General features: G+C 44.3%; 1 protein-coding gene across 1 annotated transcript; it reads left to right on the top strand.

Annotated features, from left to right (window-relative positions):
• The first annotated feature begins 11,630 nt into the window (after window positions 1-11,630).
• LOC115191340 (zinc finger protein 25) lies at window positions 11,631-13,684 on the top strand. The gene is made up of 3 exons (XM_029749218.1): window positions 11,631-11,666; window positions 11,985-12,096; window positions 12,310-13,684. Exons 2-3 carry the CDS (start codon window positions 11,994-11,996, stop codon window positions 13,281-13,283), a joined length of 1,077 nt encoding a protein of 358 aa, XP_029605078.1. The 5' UTR covers window positions 11,631-11,666; window positions 11,985-11,993; the 3' UTR covers window positions 13,284-13,684.
• The last annotated feature ends 5,095 nt before the right edge of the window (window positions 13,685-18,779 follow it).

The following is an 18,779-nucleotide window of genomic DNA, read 5'->3' as shown; positions in this document are numbered from 1 at the left end:
TCTCAGCCTCCCGTATTTATGCTGCAGTAGTTTGTGTGTCGGGGGGCTAGGGTCAGTCTGTCACATCTGGAGTATTTCTCTTGTCTTTTCCTGTGTCCTGTGTGAATTTAAATATTCTCTCTCTAATTCTCTCTATTTATTTCTTTCTTTCTCTCTCTCAGAGGACCTGAGCCCTAGGACCATGCCTCAGGACTACCTGACTTGATGACTCCTTGCTGTCCCCAGTTCACCTGGCCGTGCTGCTGCTCCAGTTCCAACTGTTCTGCCTGCAGCTATGGAACCCTGACCTGTTCACCGGACGTGCTACCTGTCCCAGACCTGCTGTTTTCAACTCTCTAGAGACAGCAGGAGCGGTAGAGATACTCTCAAAGATCGGCTATGAAAAAGCCAACTGACACTTACTCTTGTGTTACTGACTTGTTGCACCCTCGACAACTACTATGATTATTATTATTTGACCATGCTGGTCATTTATGAACATTTGAACATCTAGGCCATGTGCTGTTATAATCTCCACCCGGCACAGCCAGAAGAGGACTGGCCACCCCTCATAGCCTGGTTCCTCTCTAGGTTTCTTCCTAGGTTTTGGCCTTTCTAGGGAGTTTTTCCTAGCCACCGTGCTTCTACACCTGCATTGCTTGCTGTTTGGGGTTTTAGGCTGGGTTTCTGTACAGCACTTTGAGATATCAGCTGATGTAAGAAGGGCTATATATAAATACATTTGATTTGATTTGAAGAAAGTAGAGGAAGATGGGTCAAGGAGGGATCCTGAGAGGAGTGGTATGAGTAGTAGATCTGTACCAGTTGAGGGATAGGACAACAAGTGACATATGTTTCAGTAAGATTTGATTTTTAGCATTTATAGCAGTGATTATCAATTGTACTGCAGGGATGGAACGTAAGTCGCAGAAAATTGAGGTTGTGGTGGCAGCTGCAGAGAGGTAGCTGACATCAGAAGAGTTAATGGGTGTGTTAAGTGGTGGTGTCAGGTTGTTGGCCTGAGGTAGGACTACATAGATTTAAATAGTGGACAAGGGTGGTGTTCTTTTTTTGCGAGTGTAGTGTTAGATGGTAGGGTATTTGTTTTTATTTATTCCAAGCAAAGTATACGGGAGGTGTACTCCATTCTAGTAGGTGGCGGTAATGCAACATGCCGACCGCCATTAAACCTCAAAGAACACCACTTGTCGGTTTCCGGTTAACGGAGGACATACTTTTTTCTCAAATGCGGAAAGGTCCATGAATAGGAGGCTTGATGTGTAACGTAATAAGCAATACCGTATTTCAATGAACTTCGCGCATAGACTTTTTATTTAGCCGCACCATTTGAGCTGACTTCAACTAATAACATCTGTGTAAACGCAAGTAAACAATGATCAAGAACAATTTCCACGTTAGCATTTATGTTGGAATTTAGACTTTTATTAACACCCTGGAACTCAAAACTGCACAACATCACTCCAGGTAGAATTTAAATCGCGTTGGAGACAGGACTTACTTGATAGATGTTATCTAGGTAACGCTAGCTAGCTGTTAACGTTAGCTAACAATGGCTAAATGTATGGGTTTTCACACTCAAATAGCCTCCATCATGGAGCTGCTAGCGAATTCAGCCGTGACCGAGATCTGTAAACTCGTAGACGACGACTATGCAGTGTTTCGTTTGGAAATAAATCAAAGCCAGAAAGAAAACAGGGGATTGCGGAGGAAACTACAGCTACTGGAACTGAAGGTGGCACGGGAGCGCGTCCTCGCCAGTCCTCCCAGTAGTGTCAAGACCCTCGACCGATACAGAGGAATGGCAAGAGGTACATTTTGCAGAATGGTGTGGGTCATGTCTAGAAGGGATGTCATCCCGCTAATGTCAAAAGTTGCGTCGGTGAGAATTTTGGGATTTTAGCTTGTACTTTTCTTAACCTTAACGTAATGTAGCAGGTTATTATAATTAAGTTAAGTATCCTATATTGCTGCGTAAAGTCTGCTAACCTTACACGAAAAGTGACTTCTGACATTAGCTGCATCCCACCTAGTCAAAATCTACACTACACGGACAATACCTAATTTAACCACCCCTTTCCCCCCCAATAACCCTATTAGGTGAAGCACATCCCACTGGAGGCCACATGAACTTTGTGAACCCAGCAGGACACAGCACGTGGAGAGATGACCAACCCATAGCTGTTGAGGGGAGTGGAACCTCAACCCAGCATGTTATTGTGATAGAGGTTAGTGTAATAGTATTACATCAAAATTAGAGTACATCAAATGTGGCCTGTTTATTTCAGAAAGGCTCCCCTCAGCTATTAATTTGCTTACATGTACATCCTTATCTGCCATAGGGGTGCTGTGAGACTTCCCTACAACATTGTTATCCAATTCAAATCATGTACAGATAATAACCTCTCTTGTGTCAGTCTGCAGAGGCTGCAGGTCCTGGGGTAAAGCAGGAGAGTTCTGAAGGAGAGGACCCAAGACACAACAGAGACATCCAGACTGGCGCAGAGGCTGGAGTGACACCCCTTGTAGCCATGGAGGACTTCCCGACCGTCACCATGCCCCAGGCCAGGTCCCGACGCAACATCAGGGAGGTCAGTGGAACGGCGAACACTGTCCTCAAGTCAGACGCACACCGAGACTTTAACTGTAACACACAGGCTCTTACACGCAGGATCTGACCAGAAATCAGACCCAGAGAGATGGGGGGGGGGCTACTGCGCTGAACTCTTGCTCCTGGCTCAGAGTATTTACAGGTATTTCAGCAGAGCCAGAGGACGGTTAATTGGGGATAGTGGTGTGTTAGACGTTGGCTGCCATTATCCGTCTTGTTCTTATGCTACAGAGATGGACCCTGGCAACATGCCATTTGGTTTAGACACAAACTGATCTGTTTAGAGGGGACTGGAACCTGTACAGTAGTAGTGTATACTCTGAAGGGTGCCTAGATGGGAAAGGGCAGGGTCTGGTTGTAGATGAAATGACTGAAAGCGTAGGGCGACATTCCTCCCACATGGAATGCAGGTACTCACCTAGGAGACGGACTCTCACAGAACAGAGATTTCTTAGTTTACAGGGAAAGCTTAGAGACAAATCCAAATGTCACGACCCACTCCCCTTTACACACGTTCAGGGATTGTGACCCAGTTTCCTCATCGATGGGGCCTTCTGATTCAAACGTCCTTTTCGATCAGGTATTGAACTCAAAGGGCCAAGTCGTAGGGAGGGGGAGCAACATCAGTCAATATTAAAGACAAACGTTCCTCTGCATGTTCTTTAACAAAGGCTTCAACTACCCCCAGAGGATGGAGATCCACCAGAGGGTGGATTCTTCCGCCAGCTTCAGCTGAACATGCATCTCAAGGTCCACAGGGGAGAGAAGCCATTCGCCTGTACACACTGCAGGAAGAGGTTCTCAGAGAGGAGCTACCTAAGGACACACCAGCAGAAAACAATCCCATTCTAGAACATAGAAAGTAACCATTCCACATGATAGCTTCTGACGTTTAGATCAAACCCTGCATTAAAGACAAAGATGATTTGTGATTGTTGTGAGCTGAAAACATCCTCAGTTGCATTTGATGCACACTGAAGATGGCGCGGGCGGGTAGGGCTGCCGTCTTATCGGCTCTTAACCCACCATGCTATTTTGCTTGTTTTTTCACGTTGTTCGCAACTTGTTTTGTACATGCTGCTGCTACCATCTCTTATGACCGAAAAGAGCTTCTGGACATTTGAACTGGGATTACTCACCTCAAATTGGACGAGGACTACTTCTTCAATGAGTCGGACGTGAGGGATATACAACGAACACCCGACCATGTCCAGATCCCTGTGATTCACTGGAAAAGTAAACGTAGGTTTCGCAGAAAGAGATCAGGCTGGCTTGTGAGGATCAGGCGACGAGTGGCTAATCTGCCCTTGCGTTCTGTTCTGCTAGCTAATGTTCAATCGCTGGGAAAAATAAATGGGACGAACTGAAAGCACGTATATCCCACCAACGGGACATTAAAAACTGTAACATCTTATGTTTCACCAAGTCGTGGCTGAACGACGACATTAAGAATATACAGCTGGCGGGTTATATGCTATCAACAGAACAGCAGCCTCTGGTAAGACACGGGGCGGGGGCCTATGCATATTTGTAACAATAGCTGGTGTACGATATCTAAGGAAGTCTCAGGATTTTGCTTGCCTGAGATAGTGTGGTCTACAGCTTATCATGAGATACTCTATCTACCAAGAGTTCATCTATTTTTCGTAGCTGTCTACATACCACCGCAGACCGACGCTGGCATTAAAAGAGCACTCAGTGAGCTGTATTCCGCCATAAGCAAACAGGAAAACGCTCATCCAGAGGCGGTGCTCCTAGTGGCCGGGGACTTTAATGCAGAGAAACTTAAATCAGGTTTACCTAATTTCTATCAGCATGTTAAATGTGGAACCAGAGGGAAATAAATTCTAGATCACCTTTACTCCACACACAGAAACGCGTACAAAGCTCTCCCTCGCCCTCCATTTGGCAAATCTGACCATAACTCTATCCTCCTGATCCTGCTTACAAGCAAAAATTAAAGCAAGATGCACCAGTGACTCGGTCTATAAAAAAAGTGGTCAGATGAAGCAGATGCTAAACTACAGGAATGTTTTGCCAGCACAGACTGAAATATGTTCCGGGATTCTTCCGATGGCATTGAGGTGTACACCACATTCACTGGTTTTATCAATAACGTCGTCCCCACATTAACTGTACGTACATACCCAACCAGAAGCCATGGATTACAGGCAACATTCGCACTGAGCTAAAGGGTAGAGCTGCCGCTTTCAAGGAGCAGGACTCTAACCCGGGAAGTTTAAAAGAAATCCCGCTATTCCCTCCGACGAACCATCAAACAGGCAAAGCATCAATACAGGACTAAGATCGAATCGTGCTGCTCCGATGCTCGTCGGATGTGGCAGGGCCTGCAAACTATTAGACTACAAAGGGAAGCACAGCCACGAGCTGCCCAGTGATACGAGCCTACCAGACGAGCTAAATAACTTCTATGCTTACTTCGAGGCAAGTAACACTGAAACATGCTTGAGAGCATCAGCTGTTCCGGAAGACTGTGATCACACTCTCTGCAGCCGATGTGAGTAAGACCTTTAAACAGGTTGACATTCATAAGGCCACTGGGCCAGACGGATTACCAGGACGTGTACTCCGAGGATGCGCTGACCAATTGGCAAGTGTCTTCACTGACATTTTCAACCTCTCCCTGTCCGACTCTGTAATACCAACATATTTTAAGTAGACCACCATAGTCCCTGTGCCCAAGAACACTAAGGTAACCTGTCTAAATGACTACTGACCTGTAGCACTCACGTCTGCAGTCATGAAATGCTTTGAAAGGCGGGTCATGGCTTACACCAACACCATTATCCCAGAAACCCAAAACCCACTCCAATTTGCATACCGCACCAACAGATCCACAGATGCAATCTCTATTGCACGCCACACTGCCCTTTCCCACCTGGACATAAGGAACACCTATGTGAGAATGCTATTCATTGACTACAGCTCAGTGTTCAACACCATAGTACCCTCAAAGCTCATCACTAAGCTAAGGACCCTGGGACTAAACACCTCCCTCTGCAACTGGATCCTGGACTTCCTGACAGGCCTCCCCCAGGTGGTAAAGGTAGGTAACAAATCTGCCACGCTGATCCTCAACACGGGGGCCCCTCAGGGGTGTGTGCTCAGTCTCCTCCTGCACTCCCTGTTCACTCATGACTGCACGGCCAGCACGACTCCAACACCATTAAGTTTGCTGATGACACAACAGCCTGATCACTGACAACGATGAGACAGCCTATAGGGAGGTGGTCAGAGACCTGACCGTGTGGTGCAAGGACAACAACCTCTCCCTCAATGTGATCAAGACAAAGGAGATGATTGTGGACTACAGGAAAAGGAGGACCGAGCACACCCCCATTCTCATCGACGGGGCTGTAGTGGAGCAGGTTGAGAGCTTCAAGTTCCTTGGCGTCCACATCACCAACAAATGAATATGGTCCAAGCACACCAAAACAGTTGTGAAGCGGGTACTACAAAACCTATTCCCCCTCAGGAGACTGAAAAGATTTGGCATGGGTCCTCGGAGCCTCAAAATTCTACAGCTGCACCATTGAGAGCATCCTGTCGGGTTGCATCACTGCCTGGTATGGCAACTGCTCGGCCTCTGACCGCAAGGCACTATAGAGGGTAGTGCGTATGGCCCAGTACATCAGAGGCCAAGCTACCTGCCATCCAGGACCTCTATACCAGGCGGTGTCAGAGGAAAGCCCCAAAAAATACTCCAGCCACACAAGTCATTGACTGTTCTCTCTGCTACCGCACGGCAAGCGGTACCGGAGCGCCAAGTCTAGGTCCAAGAGGCTTCTAAACAGCTTCTACTCCCATGCCATAAGACTCGTGAACAGCTAATCAAATGGCCACCCAGACTATTTGCATTGCCCCCAACCTCTTCTACGCTGCTGCTACTCTTATCTATGCATGGTCACTTTTTAATTATACCTATATGTACATAATTACCTCAACACCGGTGCCCCCCCGCACATTGACTCTGTTCCGGTACCCCCTGTATATAGCCCTGCTATTGTTATTTACAACTGCTCTTTATTTGTTATTCTTATCTCTTACTCTTTTTAGGGATTTTCTTAAAACATCATTGTTGGTTAAGTAAGTAAGCATTTCACTGTAAGTTCTACACCTGTTGTATTCGGCGCATGTGACAAATAACATTTGATTGGAAATTACGAGAGTAAAAGATTTCAGTGTTGTGATATACAGTTGAAGTCGGAGGTTTATATACACCTTAGCCAAATACATTTAAACTCAGTTTTTCCACAATTCCTGACATGTAAAAATTCCCTGTCTTAGGTTAGTTAGGATTACCACGTTATTTTAATCATGTGAAATGTCAGAATAATAATAGAGAATGATATCTTTCAGCTTTTATTTCTTTCATCACATTCCCAGTGGGTCAGAAGTTTACATACACTCAATTAGTATTTGGTAGCATTGCCTTTAAATTGTTTAACTTGGGACAAACGCTTTGGGTAGCCTTCCACAAGGTTCCCACAATAAATTGGGTGAATTTTGTTCTATTTCTCCTGACAGAGCTCGTGTAACTGATGGCCACTCCAATACCTTGACTTTGTTGTCCTTAAGCCATTTTGCCACAACTTTGGAAGTATGCTTGGTCATTGTCCATTTGGAAGACCCATTTGCGACCAAGCTTTAACTTCCTGACTCATGTCTTGATGTTGCTTTAATATATCCACATCATTTTCCTGCCTCATGATGCCATCTATTTTGTGAAGTGCACCAGTCCCTCCTGCAGCAAAGCACCCCCACAACATGATGCTGCCACCCCCGTGCTTCACGGTTGGGCTGGTGTTCTTTGGCTTGCAAGCCTCCCCTTTTTTCCTCCAAACATAACAATGGTCATTATGGACAAACAGTTATATTTTTGTTTCATCAGACCAGTGGACATTTCTCCAAAAAGTACGATCTTTGTCCCCATGTGCAGTTGCAAACCATAGTCTGGCTTTCTTTAATGGTGGTTTTGGAGCAGTGGCTTCTTCCTTGCTGAGTGGCCTTTCAGGTTATGTTGATATAGGACTCGTTTTACTGTAGATATAGATACTTTTGTACCTGTTTCCTCCAGCATCTCCACAAGGTCCTTTGCTGCTGTTCTGGGATTGATAAGTACGTTCATCTCTAGGAGACCGAACGCGTCTCCTTCCTGAGCAGTATAGCGGCTGCGTGGTCCCATGGTGTTTATACTTGCGTACTATTGTTTGTACATATGAACATAGTACCTTCAGGCGTTTGGAAATTGCTCCCAAGGAGCTGTGGATGTATTTCAAGGCCTACCTTCAAACTCGGTGCCTCTTTGCTTGACATCATGGGAAAATCAAAAGAAATCAGCCAAGACCTCAGGAAAAATAATTGTAGACCTCCACAAGTCTGGTCCATCCTTGGGAGCAATTTCCAAATGCCTGAAGGTACCACGTTGATCTGTACAAATAATAGTACGTAAGTATAAACACCATGGGACCACGCAGCCGTCATACCGCTCAGAAAGGAGACGCGTTCTGTCTCCTAGAGATGAACGTACATTGGTGCGAAACGTGCAAATCAATCCCAGAACAGCAAAGGACCTTGTGAAGATGCTTGAGGAAAAAGGTACAAAAGTATCTATATCTACAGTAAAACGAGTCCTATATCAACATAACCTGAAAGGCCACTCAGCAAGGAAGAAGCCACTGCTCCAAAACCACCATTAAAGAAAGCCAGACTATGGTTTGCAACTGCACATGGGGACAAAGATTGTACTTTTTGGAGAAATGTCCTCTGGTCTGATGAAACAAAAATAGAACTGTTTGGCCGTAATGACCATCTTATGTTTGGAGAAAATAGGGGGAGGCTTGCAAGCCAAATAACACCATCCCAACTGTGAAGCACGGGGGTGGCAGCATCATGTTGTGGGGGTGCTTTGCTGCAGGAGGGACTGGTGCACTTCACAAAATAGATGGCATCATGAGGGAGGAAAATTACGTGGATATATTGAAGCAACATCTCAAGACATCAGTCAGGAAGTTAAAGCTTGGTCGCAAATGGGTCTTCCAAATGGACAATCACCCCAAGCATACTTCCAAAGTTGTGGCAAAATGGCTTAAGGACAACAAAGTCAAGGTATTGGAGTGGCCATCACAAAGCCCCGACCTCAAACCTGTAGAAAATGTGTGGGCAGAACTGAAAAGTGTGTGCGAGCAAGGAGGCCTACAAACCTGACTCGGTTACACCACCTCTGTCAGGAGGAATGGGCCAAAATTCACCCAACTTATTGTGCGAAGCTTGTGGAAGGCTACCCAAAACGTTTGACCCAAGTTAAACAATTTAAAGGGAATGCACCCAAATACTGAGTGTATGAAAACTTCTGACCCACTGGGAATGTGACGAAAGAAATAAAAGCTGAAATAAATCTATCTCTACTATTCTGACATTTCACTTAAAGTGGTGATCCTAACTGACCTAAGAAATTAATTTTTACTAGGATTAAATATCAGAAATTGAATAACTGAGTTAATGTATTTGGCCAAGGTATATGTACACTTCTGACAACTGTGTATGTGACATACATACAGTGCCTTCAGAAAGTATTCAAACCCCTTTTGCCACATTTTGTTGTTTTTCAGCCTGAATTTAAAATGTATTTAAATGGATTGTTTTTCACTGGCCTACATGCAATACCCCATAATGACAAAGTGGAATTGTTTGTATAAAAAATGAACAGCTGAATTGTCTTGACTCAAGTATTTAAAGGGAAAATCCACAGATGGAACAACAAAATGGTCGCCCCGCCTCTGTTTTGGTAAAAAACTGAAGGATGGGGTTGGAGAAATGTAACCACTGTCAGATTAATAGACAGAGCTATGGATACAAGGACTGACCATCGATGATATCAAAATTGTTTTAACCATGTTATGAGGCTATAGTGTTTGTAAACAAACATTGGAGAAAAACAAGTGTATATTTTGGGTTCTCGTGGAGTGTGACAGTTGAACTAAACTCATGAGGCATTTATAAGTTATATTCTTCAAGAATCAATGGATATACAAATTGTAAGTCCAAAAATGGATGTAGCAACAACAGATTGTCCCTTTTTTTTAAGTCGATCAAAAGTGTGAGTTTGGACGTGTCCATTAGGCCTATGGATGTACGTTTTTTTTATCAGCATGAATTAAAAGCCCCACTTTTATTCCATAGGCTGGGATCCGCACTGCGCTCCTGTTGCAAAAGCGCATTTTTTTCACTGGCTATCCACTGGTTTCAAAAACAATGATTTGATAGGCAGCTTAAACTTCTTAAATTCGACCATTATTGGGTTCAAACACACATTTTTAGATTTGTGAACAGCCATCCACAACAACCACAATCCGTAAGGCGCAAATAGCTAAATGAAAGCGCAGCAGTGTGATTCACATCATTGCGCTATGTAGATGTCAATAGTAAGTGATATCCGTATTGCCGTAGACTACACCACTGCGGTCATCCTTACCTCGAAGCATTTATTCAAGTTGGAAAATCTTTGGATGCCGACAGCAGTCATACCATTGGACGACATAGCTTGGACTGTAGCCTAAGAAAGCCTATTTCTGCTCTTTTCCCGCGATCCATCAAACCCATTTGGTGTGTCATCATAGTGGTCTCTGACTTCTGGTCAGACTCGCTCAGGTAGAACAAACTTAAACTTGTACCTTTTCAATGCTGATTTGAATGTCTTTGAGAAAATAATTTCTGAATTTAAAACTAATCCCCGAAGTAATCATCTAGTTTTTCAAAAGTATCTGTAATCTGATTATAATATTTTGGCTGGTAACAGATTACAGCTGGTTGAGAGAATGCCAAGAGTGTGTAAAGCTATCAACAAGGAAAAGAGTGGCTACTTTTTTGCTTACTATATGATTCCATGTGTGTTATTTCATAGTTTTGATGTCTTCACTATTATTCTACAATGTAGAAAATAGTAAAAATAAAGAAAAACCCTTGAATGAGTAGGTGTGTCCAAACTTTTGACTGGTACTGTGTGTGTATATATACTTAATCTATGCCAGAACTGAAAATGGTTTTCTAGCAATGATCAACAACCAATTTGACAGAGCTTGAAAATGTTAAAGTATAAATGGGCAAATATTGCACAATCCAGGTGTGGAAAGCTCTTAGACTTACCCAGAAATACTCAGTTGTAATTGCTGCCAAAGGTGCTTTTACAAAGTATTGACTCAGGGGTGTGAATACTTATGTAAATCATTTATTTCCTTTTCAATACATTTGCAAAAATGTCTAAACATGTTTTCACTTTATCATTATGGGATAGTGTGTGTAGATGGATGAGAGAAAAAAATCTGTTGAATTCAGGCTGTAACACAACGAAATGTGAAATAAGTCAAGGGGTATGAATACTTCCATTGGCATTGTATAAGCCTGAAATGGCTGTTACATAGTGTTTGTACTGAGTAGGCTATATGACAACAAATGCCTATTTCATTGCTTCCATTGAACTACTTTTTATTTTGTATTTTTTTCTGACACTTTTTTTGAATGAGGTAATGTATGCAGTTCAAGTTCATGCAGATTTTAAATGTGTATGTTCAATAGAATAAAGTCCAATTTTGTGTTAGACTTGATTGAGACTCTTTAGTATACATACATCTGATCTCACCCTATTCTGCATGCACACAACAGCACTTTATAACCAATATACACTTACTAAATATACCTATACATACTAACACCTACTGTACATGTCAAAATAGTTTATGTAGTGGGGATGGGTAAACCCGCCATGTTGAAAGTGTTTATTATCTCTGTGTTGTGTGTACCTGAGGGAGTGTATGTCTGTGTAATCTGTATCACCTGTCTCTTCCAGGAGGAGGAGGGTCCAGAGGTGTTGCTGGTGAAGGAGGAGGGTCCAGAGGTGTTGCTGGTGAAGGAGGAGGGGTCTGAGGAGGGTCTGGGGAACTCTGAGGGGAACATGGTCATGGAGGACAACCAGACTACACCTCCTGAACCCACAGAGGAACCAGCCGAGCAGCACAGGACCACACACAGTCTCACTGAGGTGAGCCCACTGTAAACTACTGTCTGAATGGTATTAGGTCAGGGCCCGTATCCACACAACCTCAGAGCAGGAGTACTGATCTAGGATCAGTTTTGCCTTTTAGATCATAATGAATAAGATGTATATGGAAAGATATATGGACCATTCCTTTGAATTATCAAACCATTAAATGTCAAGTAATCAAATGAACTAACATGTATACATTGTATCAAATCAATTAACATGTTTGCATTGTACTCATAGCAATCCCTCATGGCTCCATAGCAGGGTGCTCATATCAGATTTCTGGATCCAACATCCTCTCTGTATCTCTTACAGTCAGTAGATATGGAGGATGGGAACACTGATCTGCTGCTGGTCAAAGAGGAGACAATAGAAGACAAACCAGAGAGCATTGATCTGCTGAGTGGACTAAAGATGAGGGAGCAAGGTAAGGGAGAAATACATATAACCTTCATACAGTAATAGATCTTCAATGGGACTAGTGATGCGTCTGGCTATAGTTTTTTCTTCATTCAAGAAAGGAAATCAATACAATTTATGTTAAATACAAAAACACAATGTATAAACTTGACAACAACAAAAACCATGTAGAGTTTTTTTGTCATGTTTATAAAGTCTATTTTCTAACCTCTTCCTGCAGGTGATTGGCTGGAGGCAAACAGAGGAGACTGGGTGGACATCTTGGATTCCCAGATCCAGACCGGTGCAGCCAAAGGCCCAGGGGACGACATCACTGGGCAGGCCAGGACCAGAGGCGACATAGCGGAGGTCAGTGGATGGGACATTGTCTTCAACTCTGGGCTGGGGAACAACACTGTCAACCAGAAACAGACAGTCGAACACAAAACAACCACCAAACCGGGACACAAAATAACATCCGGATTTAGTCTCCATGACAACAGATTGGTTGCAACCCGGACGAAGCATAGATTTGGTCCGCGGGGACGAGGAGGTGTCCGTATGCGGCAGGAGAGAACAGACACAGACTCGGCTAGCGATGCGAAATCTTGCTCCTATAGTTGTGATTCAGAGAGACTGTTGGCGCCTCAGGTTAACCCCCTAACAGGTGCTGCCTTCAGCCTGCCTTCTATAGGAAGTATTAACTGGAACATGGACCCTGCAACAACACAGACACTCCCTGGCCTTCATTCTCCTCACACTCTCCTAATGTTAAACCAGACCTCAGACAATGCCAGTGCACTAAATGGCTACACAAGCCCTTTGACAAATGACAGTAGTTGTAACGCTATCAGCAGATCCGGTGGAAAAGAGAAGCACTTCCCGTGTTCTTTCTGTGGGAAAGCCTTCAGTTTCCCCAAACAGTTGGAGATCCACCAGAGGATGCACACGGGGGAGAAACCTTTCGGCTGCCATCTTTGCCGGGTGAGTTTCTCCCAGTTGTCCAACCTGAAGAGGCACCAGAGGGTCCACACAGGGGAGAAACCCTACAGCTGCCCCCAGTGTCACATGCGCTTCACCCAAGCTGGCAGCCTGAAGAGGCACCTGAAGGTCCACACGGGAGAACGGCTGTTTGCCTGTACGCACTGCGGGAAGAGGTTCTCAGAGAGGAGCTATCTCAGGATTCACCAGCAGAAAAACCATTCCACTCTATAAAATAGACAAAATTCCACTTAATTTTTAAGATCAAACTGCATTTAAGACAATTCATTTTCATTGTTGTCAGCAGAAAAGATCCACAGATGCATTTGTAATAATGAGGTTAACAGATTTCAGTGTTGAATATTCCTGGGTAGAATATTGCATTCTGACATTGTGATATATAGGGCATATATAAGCCCAAAAGTCTGTTAAATATTGTTTGTACTGAGTAGGCTATATGAGGTTCACAAATTCCTATTTGATTACATCCATGGAACAACAATTTTTTTCACAAATTTTTAATGAGAAAATGAATGCAGTTTATCAAGTTTATGCCGATTTTTGTTATTGACATGTGTGGTTTTCATGTGGTGTATTTGACACTTTGTTTAATAAACACAAAATGGGACTTTTCATTCGAAGACTTTCATTGTGAGTCTTCAGTATTCATCACATCTGATCTCACCCTATTCTGCACACTCCAATACAACCTACAAAGGGTCCGATTCAATCAAATCCACTTTAGCCACCATCCGCATAGCTGACGTTTTGATGTGTCGGCGGTGGAACTGGAGGTAGCATTGTCAAATCCATTAGCGGCTCCAGGCATTATACCTAAAGCGCACATTACCATTGGCTGCACGGAGTCGCATTAAGAGAAATCCCATGCCGCCGCCTTTACAATTTTGAACACTGGAATTTGAGATGTAATCTATACCTCGAATAGGTCTCATTTTGTTTGAACGATTTTCAATTTGAGCGTCACTATTTCTATACAGTATACACGTTCTCATTCTGAACTAACGCGAGTGGGACGGGTGTTGCTTCGTGACAATGATCACAAGAGCTGCTGGTCACCGATTTGACAATTCCACCACAAACAGCTATGCAGGTATCGGCTATAGCTGGTTAATGTGGCTCGTATTGAATCCAAGCCTTAATATACCTACACATGCTAACAAACCTATTGTACATGTCAAAATATTTGCCAGGTTTGTCTGACTTTTGACTTATAGCTGACTCATATTTACCCACAACATATTTGTCCACCATGATGGGTTTAACAACAATTAAGTAATTTTGTAAATACAGTATAGGACTCAAACATAGTGGGGATGGGTAAACACTTCGGGGCCATACTTGTGAACATTAGGAAAAAGTAGAAGTTTAAGCACCAGCCAATTAAAATCATTGATGTAGTGGCACGTGGTCAAAAGCTACATGTTAGCGGTTCCCATTGCATAACCTTGCACATTTAGCCCTATGATAACCTCACCAGGTGGCCGTGATTGTTTCCTGTAACAAATTCTGTATCAGCCAATTAAAACCCTCGAGGTAGTTGGACGTGTTCCAATACTTGTTCACGGAAGCTTCCTCAGAGAAGTACAACAGCACATACTGATAATTAAAGCAACTACATCAAGTGTATTTCACTGACTGGTCAAATTGCTCTTTATATAGAGTGCCTAGCTCCATGTAATTGTCGCAGATTGTTTCGAATCTCATGTTTTTTTCCCCCCTTTGAAATGTAGAATTACATTTGTGTTGAAGGGACGTAGCCTACAGCCAACCGTTTGAAAATTAAGATCAAGAATGAATTTAATAAGGAGCTACCTCTTTCTTCAGCCTTGTAGACAAACACACTGTAAAAATGCTTCACTAATGATGAGTGACAAACTTTCCCCCTTTAGGTTGATACTGGTGTTTTATAGTCAGATAATGATAGTGCCTTAATTCATGTTTACTTGACATGAAGTAGTGAATATGTGTGTACTGTAGAACCTTTTCAAAAGTATTCTAAAATAAATGTTATCAAAGCGAGGGTACCAGATTTACAGAAAATTGTTACCATAGTGAGAACAGTTATTCTACTTTCACATGTATCGCAATACAATTACTGTACTTCAAAGTTGAGTGTAAGACCATTTTGTTAAAATGAAATACAAAATTGACTCTGTGCTGTTTGACTTGGTTATTTTTGTACTTGGCTCGGTCATATCCTCACATGGTCTCTCCTATCATTGCTACGCAGACGACACACAATTAATCTTCTCCTTTCCCCCTTCTGATAACCAGGTGGCGAATCGCATCTCTGCATGTCTGGCAGACATATCAGTGTGGATGACGGCTCACCACCTCAAGCTGAACCTCGGCAAGACGGAGCTGCTCCTCCTCCCAGGGAAGGACTGCCCGTTCCATGATCTCGCCATCATGGTTGACAACTCCCTTGTGTCCTCCTCCCAGAGTGCTAAGAACCTTGGCGTGACCCTGGACAACACCCTGTCGTTCTCCACTAACATCAAGGCGGTGACCCGATCCTGTAGGTTCATGCTCTACAACATTCGCAGAGTACGACCCTGCCTCACACAGGAAGCGGCGCAGGTCCTAGTCCAGGCACTTGTCATCTCCCGCCTGGATTACTGCAACTCGCTGTTGGCTGGGCTCCCTGCCTGTGCCATTAAACCCCTACAACTCATCCAGAACGCCGCAGCCCGTCTGGTGTTCAACCTTCCCAAGTTCTCTCACGTCACCCCGCTCCTCCGCTCTCTCCACTGGCTTCCAGTTGAAGCTCGCATCCGCTACAAGTCCATGGTGCTTGCCTACGGAGCTGTGAGGGGAACGGCACCTCCGTACCTTCAGGCTCTGATCAGGCCCTACACCCAAACAAGGGCACTGCGTTCATCCACCTCTGGCCTGCTCGCCTCCCTACCTCTGAGGAAGCACAGCTCCCGCTCAGCCCAGTCAAAACTGTTCGCTGCTCTGGCACCCCAATGGTGGAACAAGCTCCCTCACGACGCCAGGACAGCGGAGTCAATCACCACCTTCCGGAGACACCTGGAACCCCACCTCTTTAAGGAATACCTGGGATAGGATAAAGTAATCCTTCTACCCCCCCCAAAAAAAGATTTAGATGCACTATTGTAAAGTGGTTTTTCCACTGGATATCTTAAGGTGAATGCACCAATTTGTAAGTCGCTCTGGATAAGAGCGTCTGTTAAATGACTTAAATGTAAATGTTAAATGGACCGAGTTTCCCTTATCAGTCTAGCCAAAATATACTTAATTATTGAATCAATACATATGGAACGTTTGTATAATAACCTCCAATGGCTCCATATTGTTCAGTGTTAGAGATGGGCTTGACTGTGGTTAATATTTTATAATGTCATGTTTCTGTGTGTACTGCAGAGTTTCTTATAAACCTTTATGCTTTTCTGTACAATTTGTGTTCATAGTCTGCAGTTCATGAGGACCTGGTGATATCCAGTGTTGCTTGCAGGAGAAAGTGGACCTCTGAAGCGGCTAGTCACAAACCCTGGCCCCGGATCAGAACCGTAGATCAAGGGCCATCACTCTTCCTTCCAGATTCGGAACAAGGAACGAACCACGAGGGACAGAGACTCCACCACAACACAGAACACAACCAGTGGACAGGTGGACTGAACAACCTCAGTCCTGGTGGTCATCAGAGAGACGGAGGCTTCAGTCAGGGATCCAGTCTGCAGCCCAGACCCTTCAGTCTCAGTGCAGGGATGAAGCAGGGCCTGGGGCTGATAGATAGACCCTCCTGTTCCTATGATACAAACACCAGTGTCCATAATGAAAAAATCAGGTCACCCTGGGCTTCAGCCTCCACAGAGAGTCTATCCCAAGTCTGTCATCTCCTTCAAGATCTTGTTTAATGCCTGGTGAATGGGTTCATAGAAGGTCTGGGTCTATACCTGGGTCTAGACTTCCTCAGTTACCTCATGGTTACCCCACCAATACAGACAGGGTCTGGATGGGCGTTCATCACGAGGTACCTAGCCCGCTCTCTAAGCAGAGTCTCTCCCACTGGATTGTGGAGGCTATCTCCCTGGTATATAGCAGCAAGGGTTACCCACTGTAGCGCTGTACGCGCCAACTCCACCAGCGGTCTGGCAGCGTCTTGGGCGTTGTTTAAAGGGTTGACTGTAGGAGATATTTGTGCTGTGGCGAGTTGGGCATCACCACACACTTTTGTGAGGTTTTATCGCTTGGATGTCACTGCTCCATGTTTAGCCCACAGCATGCTTACTGCGGGGACAGGGGACTGAAAGTTGACTGACTGAAAGGGAAGGTAACATTATGATTATAACTACTGTTCCCTGAAGTAACCAAGCCCGTTACTGGGCTCGGTGAAGAGCGGTATTAAATTGAAGGAATGAATCCGAGCCTTATGCTTATCACCTGTGGAAGGCGGGACTGCCAACGAGGAGTGGATTTCTTTGGCCTTCATTGGATTTTAGATCCTTCAATCATAGTATGTTATACCTTGTTTCCCTCCTTCAGGGAACAATAGTCATAACGTTACATTTGCTATTCTGTTAGGGCCCTCAACAGAGCTTTAGTGAGGGGGGGAGGGTGCTCATGCAGCTGGGGATCCGAAGTGTCCTGTGAGAGAGAGACAGGTTGAGATTACCACAGTTCGAGTGGGGCAGAAAGTTTCCTATGCTGAGGCAGTAGAGGATAGGGGTGAGTGATTTGACTGGGAGCCCCCTAGTGAGTAGGTCTGAAGAGAGAGATCCAGAGAGGATGATTTTTAGTAAGGTAGGATTTGAGTTTATTGCTATGGTTATGTGGCTCAGTTGGTAGAGCATGGTGTTTGCAACGCCAGGGTTGTGGGTTCGATTCCCACGGGGGACCAGTATGGAAGAAAAGAAAATGTATGAAATGTATGCATTCACTACTGTAAGTCGCTCTGGATAAGAGCGTCTGCTAAATGACTAAAATGTAAATGTACTGCACCGGTGGAGCAGAAATCCCAGGAAATAGATGTGGTAGTGACGGCAGCAGAGACATTGTTGGGTGTAAGAGTTTAGCGCAGAAGATCAACAGGGGGGTTCAAGAGAATATGTTCCACCCAGACTGTTCTCCTGGAGTAGGATCTGGTAGGGCTAAAGTAGTGGGGATAGGGGTGGTTGGTTTTTGGGATACAGTGGTGTATATGTGTTGGGTTAGATGGTGGTGCGATTTACTTTTTCACTTCCCTTTAACTCCTCTTTTTGTTACAAAACTGTAATTCATACTCCGACCTGTGACAAGCAGCAATACGCAACACAGCGTCAAGTCTGCCGGGAAATCACACAAAGACGTGACCAAGAAAAATTTCCAAGTTTGCGTTTTTATTGTTGTTACTGAAACCTTTTGACACCCCGGAACTCAAAATATGACTAATTTAACTGTACAGCGTCACATACTTACCCCATGTAGTGTTTAATTCGCGTTGGAGACAGGTTGATACACGTTATCTAGGTAACGCTAGTTAGCTGCTAACGTTAGCTAACAATGGCTAACTGTATGGTTTTTCACACTCAAATAGCCTCCATCATGGAGGTGCTAGCGAATGCAGCCGTGGAAGAAATCTGTAAACTCGTGGACGACGACTATGCAGTGTTTCGTTTGGAAATAACTCAAAGCCAGAAAGAAAATAGGGCTCTGCGGAGGAAACTACTGGAACTGAAGGTGGCACGGGAGCGCGCAGAGAGGACA

This window comes from Salmo trutta, chromosome 4 (genome assembly GCF_901001165.1).
Source record: "Salmo trutta chromosome 4, fSalTru1.1, whole genome shotgun sequence".
In the NCBI taxonomy this organism is placed as follows: domain Eukaryota; kingdom Metazoa; phylum Chordata; class Actinopteri; order Salmoniformes; family Salmonidae; genus Salmo; species Salmo trutta.
The sequence above is the reverse complement of the archived record's forward strand: the minus strand, read 5'-3'. Positions and strand labels throughout refer to the sequence as shown.

Coding starts and splice junctions, on each gene's coding strand:
- LOC115191340 (XM_029749218.1), top strand. CDS start 11,994: ATGGAGGATGGGAACACTGATCTGCTGCTGGTCAAAGAGGAGACAATA. Junction 12,097..12,309: donor ACTAAAGATGAGGGAGCAAG/GTAAGGGAGAAA, acceptor CTCTTCCTGCAG/GTGATTGGCTGGAGGCAAAC.